Source organism: Podospora bellae-mahoneyi (assembly GCF_035222275.1).
Source record: "Podospora bellae-mahoneyi strain CBS 112042 chromosome 1 map unlocalized CBS112042p_1, whole genome shotgun sequence".
NCBI classification, from domain to species: Eukaryota; Fungi; Ascomycota; class Sordariomycetes; order Sordariales; family Podosporaceae; genus Podospora; species Podospora bellae-mahoneyi.
This window is the reverse complement of record NW_026946359.1, coordinates 6,771,389-6,779,588: the sequence shown is the minus strand read 5'-3', so window position 1 is coordinate 6,779,588 and position 8,200 is coordinate 6,771,389. Positions and strand designations below refer to the sequence as shown.

The following is an 8,200-nucleotide window of genomic DNA, read 5'->3' as shown; positions in this document are numbered from 1 at the left end:
TAATACCTTTAATTTACTTTCCGGTCCTATCCGGATTATATATTTAACTTTCTATACGTAAATATCGGAAAGCCCGGAGTATAGTTAATAATAAAAATACTTTATTTAATTAAATAAAAATAAATTATTTTTACCGAACCTCGCGGGGTTTAATAAAATTATCGGCGCTTATTATCGTTTATAACTTTATATTTCTTTTAGTACTTAAGGCTTTTAAGTTTAATTTAAACCTTAAGCTATACTTAATTCGGGTATAACCTTTATTTAAAATAATAAAAAAATATATAAAAATAACTATAATACTATAAATATATCCTAAACTAGGTTCTAAATAAATATTCCTGCGTAATAATAGCTCGCTCGTAGGCCGCACTTCACGTAGGACAAAGAAAAGACTCTGTGGGTTCGTAGGTTACATAGTAAGTACCGGATTAGCCTAATTAGAGGGCTAGAACTGCTTACACGTATATAAAGCATAAAAATACGAAGAAATAGAAGTCGATGATCTGTCTAAAATAGAATGTCCGAAGTAGACCGTTTATATACATGACCCCTGAACCCCCGAATCCTCAGAGAGCCCCACTTCCTTACTCATACCCTCAGGCCTGTGGCCGCACCCCAAACCACTAGTTCCTCCGTATGTATAGACCTTATACTAAGCCACAATTAGTGTCCTAAGTACACTAATCAGTTGTCCTTTACTGTGATTGGCTCTCTTATACGTTTTCCCGATTGGCTCCTGCTTCCATGTCCCTACAACCCGTCGTGTACTAGGGTTGTGACACTCTGAAGCTGAATCTTTTGTTTTTTTCGAGAGTTTTAAATGCTAAGATTACCCTCGCTTCTTCTAAAGTAGAAGGTATATTAGATTGTAGAAAAATTCGATGTCAAGTGCAAAGAAGACGCGTCGCGCTAGGGGTGCGCGACCCACTAATATGCATGACTCACTGATAATGTACGTTATATTATCTATTTAATAGTCTACTTTATTAAATGAATAAGCTTTTTTAATATTTAATGTTAATTAGCTTTACTTTTTCAAAGACTAGTTAATATTTATTTAAATCAACATAAAAATTGCTAACATTTCTAAATAATAAGTGTAGAAATATATTTAAATATATTTTAGTTATCAAATATAGTAAATATAATGTTAATTATTTTACTAATATTATTTTAAATAATAAATAGTCTAAAAGTATAATAATTATAGATTTAATATAAGACTAATAGCTTTAAAATATTATTAATAAACAATGCTCTAATCATAAATAAGGAGATTTCATACTACAATAGTTAATTATATTAATTCCAGTATTATATCAAAAAAAGTAGTTAGGCGGCTTAGTAGTGCCTGACCTAGTGCCTTAGGTCTCACTACTAAATTATCATTCCTCAATAGTGGGAAGCTACCCCGCACTTCTGCCCTCAGATAGACAAGCAACATTACCGATCTCGAAGCCCCTACACTAGCCAGCAGCCATCATTGTCCGAGGATCCCCGAGGCAAGATCCCCCGAACCTAGAAGCTTCTCATTTAAAGGTATGCCTTCACCAGGCCAGCTCCGTCTCGCAGCCGCCCGGCTCTCCCGTCCTCCTGGCTCATATGCTTATCGTTTGTCCGGCAACCCCCAGATCTTCAAATCCGAACCTCCTCCTGCGTGTGCCTCTAGAACTGGCTCGTTGAATCACACAACATTTCTCTCTGTAAAACAGCAAGCCGCCAAGATGTCCACCATGCAAGCCTCCCACGGCCACAACCAGGCCTGCTGCAACATCCCTCCTGTTGTCTCCAAGGGTTACTCTGCCAAGGGTAGCTACGAGGAGATTGATGGCTTCAAGACTTGTATGCTGCCCCTTTTTCAGACATGTTATTAGGGTCCATTATCCATTTTACGCAAGACTAACACACCCCCAGACGTAACAGGCCCCTCCACCGCAAAAAAGGGCATCCTCGTCATCTACGACATCTTCGGCTACTTTGAGCAAACCCTCCAAGGCGCCGACATCCTCGCCACTTCTTCCTCGGAAGAATACAAAGTCGTCATCCCCGACTGGTTCAAAGGCGAGCCCTGCCCCATTGAGTGGTATCCCCCCAACACGGAAGAGAAGCAAAAGAACCTTGGCGCTTTCTTCGGCAAGAACCCCCCTCCCGGCGTGGCCGGCAAGCTCCCTGAGTATGTCAAGGCTCTGAAGGAGAAGACGGGGGTGCAGGAGTGGGCTATTTTGGGTGTGAGTCTCCTTTCTCGTTCAAACCGCCGCGGGCGTGAAGCTGATTACAGAATAGTTCTGCTGGGGCGGGAAGGTTGTGTCTCTCGTGACGTCCGGCGATCAGAATCCTTTTGTTGTCGGCGCAGAGTGCCATCCTGCTATGGTTGACCCCAAGGAGGCGGAGGGGATCAAGATCCCGCTTATTTTGCTTGCGTCCAAGGAGGAGCCGGAGGACAAGGTCAAGGAGTTTGAGGAGAAGCTCAAGGTGGCCAAGCATGTCGAGACGTTCAAGGACCAGATCCACGGGTGGATGGCGGCGAGGAGTGATCTGAGCGATGCGAGGGTGAAGGAGGAGTATATCAGGGGATACAAGACGGTGTTGGACTTCTTTGCGAAGAACTGGAAGGCGTGAGTGTTTTTTCGAAATGTTCGGAAACAGAAGAAATAGGGGACTAAGAAATAAATAGGGGTGGAGACAGGGGGAAGTTGTAGGTTAGCGCTATGGTCACAAAATGATGAGTCTTCAATGGCAATGCTATTCTTTCATTCACTAGGTAACCTTTGCTCTGGTCAGTCCCGCAAACAACATCTTTTTTGACCCCTTTTCCAATCCTGAAATGCAATACTAAAACTCGCTCGCTATACAACTTTTACAATCCCCCCTCAGGAGTTTTTCCAAATCACACTCCCACTCTTCCTCCTCGCAAAAGCAATAATACCACTACCCCCTTCCTCCCCCTGCTGCTGCTGCTGCTGCTGCTGCTGCTGCTGCTGCTGCTGCTGCTGCTGTTGTTGTGATCTCACCCTCCCGCCATCTCTCACCTCACCACGACCACCCCGCACACTCGAACTCGACCCATGCAAACTCCTCATCAGCCGAGTTCCCAGACTCAACCTCGCCGCACTGATCGGCTCATCCCCCTGCACCGGCGGCTTGCTCCCATAACCCCCAAATCCCATACTGTATCCCATATTCATCGCCCCCGCCAAAAACCCACTCCCCGTCGTTGCCGTGCTCGCAACACTGCTCCCGCCGCTACTCCCATTGTTGCTTGCCCTCGTGATGGTGACTGACGGGATAGAGACAATGTGCTCCCAGTCGTTGCCGCTTTCCCTGTCTAAATGCGCCGGGGAGGGGTAAGACGTCTCATCATCTGTATTCTGCGCGTAGTATGACCCGGTGTTGGTTTGCATTCTCCTCAGGTTAGGTCTACCCGGCGGTAGGGGTTGAGAGGGGGGGGGGATCCCGGTTTCGCGTTGGAATTTTGACAGTTCTGTCGGTGCGGATTTACGTCGGGAGCGGGCAGGGAGTGACGCGCTGCTGCTGCTACCTACCCCGACGGCTTTCTTGAGGGAGGCGATGGTTCTCTCCGAGGTTGTCATCACACGAGTGGGGGGGTGGGCTTGGGGCGGGGAGGAAACGGGTGAGGGGACGGGAGGGAAATGGGATATCGCTGCTTGGAGCGCGCTCCAGGACTCAACTTGGCCGTTGAAGGCGTCCTCTACGCAGTTGCACTCGTCGCCGGCCGGGCATTCGGTTTCGCCCATGGCGTGCCAGTCTGCCCGGCAGGAGGCGTGGGAGACGCAGCCGCAGGCTAGGCAGGGAGAGTACAAAGAGGCGACGGGCTCGAGGCAGTAGACGCAGTGGAGCTGAGTTTGTGGGATCTTACTGCCGTAGGCGCTTTCGGGGAAGCAACGAGGGCAGATGCCCACTGCTCCACCGACGTGCCCGTTGGCGGGGCGGTGATATTCGACAGGGTCGAGTTGGATTTCGTGGATGCGGCAGAGGCCAGTCACATCCAAACCGCGTCCTGTTGCCAGGAGGTTTTGGAATAGATCGCGGCGGCCACCGAAGCCCATCACGGGCGAGGAGGCACCGGTTGGGTAGTGCCGTGAGCCGCGGGGAGTAGGATCAAGGTCGGTGCAGTCGGAGTCGTTGCTGTTCCAGTTGTTGTTATTGTTATAGAGGCGTTCGTCTTTGAGAACATTAAACTTGAGGATCTCAAGACGAGACAGAGATTGACCCCACGTCTGGAGCAATTCGGCATATGAATAGCGGTAGTAAGTGTAGAGCTCTCTACGCTGGGGTTCGATGAGAGAAGTCGGCATCCAGCCATCATCGTCAAAGAGCCCTTGATCCTCTGGAACGCATGATACAGCTACGGGAACCATAGAGTAGAAAACACGTTTGACCCGGCCACCATCGGATAGAGATGTGCGGGCTGTTCCACGAGCTGTTTTTGGAGCAGCGGCCTTAGTACCAAACACGGTTGCGAAGTTGCTGAGGATGGTCTCCGCAGGACTAAGTCGCTTTCGTGCAGGAGGATCAGCCGGCGAGGCAGATACCATGCCGGCAAGTGTCCGTGGCAAACTGGCAGCAATTGAGGCAACTGTCGAGTTGGGCTTGTAAAAGGATCGGGTGTTGGAAGAGGTGGACACATTTTTTGTCTGTCGAGCTTCTCGAGCATGACCGGGCGTGAGCTTGGATGGTGCTTCTCCGCGGGAGTATGAATGAGTGCCAAATCCAGCCCGCACCGTTGCGTCTTCTGACGCCTGAGAGCCCGAGTGACCAGCAGGTGTGTTCGCTATTCTGGAAGTCCCAACAGCCGAGCTTCCCCGGCTTCTGTATTTCATACTCCAAAAATCAGGATTTGTAGGGAAATATTCCAGCGAAAATGATGGCGCCTTCATAGCAAGAGGTGTTTCCGGCTGGGTCGGGCGAGCTTGGGCGTATGCCACTCCATCTTCCTCAAATGAGTCTCCGAAGATGCAGGCAAGCATAGCCAGCATCTGGATATCAGCTATCTTCTCAAAATAGTCGAACAGGCGGTCGATCAAGTCGCGAGCGAGTGGATGACCACCCCATTTCGCACGACCGGCTAAACCGGCCTTTTTTTTCCGATTGGAGCGAGACACAGATTCTCTGGCGATAACCAATACAGACTGGTTTGTGCTGTACTGGACTTCGAGCGGAACATCTCTTCGCAGTAGAAGAGCGACATATTTCCAGATGGTGGCCAGGTCCGAGTAGCCATACTTGTTTGCCACCGCAGCGTTGTGATTACACACCTCCATACCGTCACCAAAGATAGCATACTCCTCGGCGAACTCTCTCTTGGATGGTAGGTAGGCTCGGAAGTCGTGAATAGAAACAACGTTTTTCGGCTTGCTTGATCTTCCCCGACTGCTTCCTGTGCCGGTTCCAGTCCCAGTGCCGGTACCACCTCCGCTGGACCGCACCGAATCGTTGGTGCTGAGGGGCTTGTGGAAGAATCTCCTAGGCTGATACCAGACAGGGAACTTGTGCAGTATTATTGGCTCCGAGTCTGTCGATGACGTTGACTCTGTGCCATCAGAATATTCCGACTGGTCATCAGTTGCCGATGTCTCGTCGTTGAATAGATGTTTGGGCGCCGATGAGTCCTGTGAAAACCGTCCAAAGCCGTCAAGCGCGGGGTCCTCTTTCTGCTTGTTATCAGAGACATCTGGGGCAGCCATAGTGAACAATGCGTTTTGCATGTCTTCCTTGGTGGGAAAGAAGCAAACCAGTTCCCCATCACTGGAAAATCTCGCACCACATAATCTCGGTGGCGGGGGCAAAATAGGGCGTTTGGCTGGGGCTAGTGTTGATGTAGGATCTAATTCAGTACTGCTACTGAGCTCTTGTGACATGAACGCAGAGCCACCGGCAGGAATGCCATCCTCGTCGTCTTCACTAGAGCTCTCATCAGCCAAGCCATCCATGTCGTCCAGATCCCGAACATTCTTGAAGTATGTTGTGCTGGTCTCAAGGTCCACCTCGCCCAGTAGATACGTGAAGGCAACAAAGAGACAGTTTTCCTGTCTTTCCAAGAAGCGGATGGCGAGTTCCTGAAGTTCATGTTGAAGCTTCTTGTGGGTCTCCTCGGGCATGAACGATGACTTTTCAATGTAAAACCTCGGCGCTTTGCTCTCGGGATAACCGGGCGGAATGTCAACTTTGACCTTGATGAAGATGGTCGCCTCATCCACGCCCCATGGCCCTTTCAGGGAAGCCTTCAGCGTCAAAGAGTCCATGTCGATATTTTCCCATTCCACGTTTGGCAGCTGATTACTGATCCGGAGAAACTCCTCCTGTATCGTTTCGGGCTCCCACCACTCACTCTCAAATGCGTGGCCAAACATTCTGGAATCTGGAGAGTCTGGTCTCATTTCTGAGCCGGATTTTCTCTTTGATATTGTGATGCCTCTCATCCAGCCGATTTGAAGCCGACTCTTGTCCGCAGTCTTCCTCGAGTTTGACTTGGCCTTCATGGATGGAGCCCTCCACAAATGACCGATCCCACGAGCACGGGTATGTAAACCCATGCTCAGGACATTTGGGCGGAAGCGGCTGCGCGTTCCCGGGCGAGGGTGGCTCATCGTGGGGGTCCTGCGATCTTGCTGATTGGCGTCGTCAATTGTACGGAATGTTTTGTAAGTCGCGCCCTTCCGAGTGAGAATGAGGTTCTCCATCAGAGGGGTCCCCCGTTCATAGCCGGCGGACTTCAAAATCGGCGCCTCGACCTTGTGAAGCCGCAGCTCATTGTCCTCCCCCCATGAAACGAGCTGAAACTCGCGGTCATCGATCCCATCGTCCACGCTTCCTCGACTTCGCCAAAGGAACTCCTTGACTTTGTGATTGCCATGACCAGGGAAGACATAAACAGGTTCAACGACACCGTCAACCGGATCTGTGGGCTTCGGGCGTCGGTCGTATAGATATAGATTGCCTGGTTCATTCTGTGGCATAGCCAACAATCCGGAGCCAAAAGGAGTGTGACGTGCGCGCCATACTGGAAAGTCAGTGCGAACGACTCTCTGGAGCGCGTCGACCTCATCGGCGTAGTCCCAAAATTTAATGCTCTTATCCAGTGAGCAAGTGACTATGCAGGTCGGTTTGGTACGGTTCCAATCAACGCCATAAATCTTGGAAGTATGTGCGATGATGGTTGTCAAGGGTTCCGCAGCCTTTCTTTGGTCCCAAATATGAAGATAGCGGTCGTGGGCGGAAGCGAGGACGTTGGGATCCTGACGACTGTACTTGACCTGTGTCGCACCAGCAAACCAGTCACAAAACGCCAAGGCAGGAGAGCTTGGTCTCCGCAAGTCCCAACAGTGAACATAGCCATCCACGGCACACGTCGCAAGAAAATCGGGATGATGGGCCGAAAAGTTGATATCGGTGATGGCTCTGCTGTGGGCTTGGAGGGAATGTTCAACAGACCCAGATGACGAGTCATCGCGCTTGTTCAGGTTCCAGACCAGACATCGGTGATTTGCTGTTGACGCAACCCAGAATTCACGAGCGGCAAAGGGAGACCACTGGACGTCAACCACAAGCCATGGCAGACCGTGGCTACTCAGCCGACGAGGAGGGCTCCATGGAGAATCGAGATCAATGATGGTGAGGCCTTTGGGTCTGTAAAATGTTAGATTCTGTCTGCTTTCTCAGCATGATAACAATGTGACTACTCACGATGCAAGGGCCACATCTCGCCCCGACGGCGAGATGGTTGCCGAGCCTACCAGGCCATCCACATGAATTGTGCCAATAGCATCAAACGTCCCGCTGTCAAAAGCCGACTTGACAACCTCACCATGCTCTGGAGGCTGAGATAATCGATCAAAGGAGAAAGTCATGGTCAAAGATAAGGGCCGCAGAGTATTGTGAGGCTCATCCTGAGCGCCTTGGTGTTGAATGACCGTAGGCAGCCCAGCGAGGTTCACTCCGCCGCCTTCTCACCACACCTCAGCACCCCTCCATCAATGGCCCAGCACCGTGGGCAGTTTGGATCGAAGAACCAACTTGATATATTGTCGTGTGACAGTCAAAGAGTCAGGGATGAAACTATATTCTCAGAAGAACTGATGGTCAATGAGGCTGGAGAAGCAACTGTCGTCAAAGTAACCTTCAACGATGTTGCAGCGCCAACACGCTTAGTTGCATAGTACCCTTGACAAGCTGATGA

At 50.1% G+C, this 8,200-nt stretch overlaps 2 protein-coding genes across 2 annotated transcripts; one reads left to right on the top strand and one right to left on the bottom strand.

Annotated features, from left to right (window-relative positions):
- The first annotated feature begins 1,368 nt into the window (after positions 1-1,368).
- QC761_120080 (uncharacterized protein) lies at positions 1,369-2,798 on the top strand. Its single transcript, XM_062875290.1, has 3 exons — positions 1,369-1,845; positions 1,927-2,231; positions 2,287-2,798. Exons 1-3 carry the CDS (start codon positions 1,545-1,547, stop codon positions 2,620-2,622), a joined length of 942 nt encoding a protein of 313 aa, XP_062738536.1. The 5' UTR covers positions 1,369-1,544; the 3' UTR covers positions 2,623-2,798.
- Positions 2,799-2,873: 75 nt separating this feature from the next.
- QC761_120070 (uncharacterized protein) lies at positions 2,874-7,871 on the bottom strand (the record flags this gene model as incomplete). The annotated part of the gene is made up of 2 exons (XM_062875289.1): positions 2,874-7,650; positions 7,708-7,871. The coding sequence occupies 2 exons, from the start codon at positions 7,869-7,871 to the stop codon at positions 2,874-2,876; spliced, it is 4,941 nt and encodes a 1,646-aa protein (XP_062738535.1).
- Between the last annotated feature and the right edge of the window lie 329 nt (positions 7,872-8,200).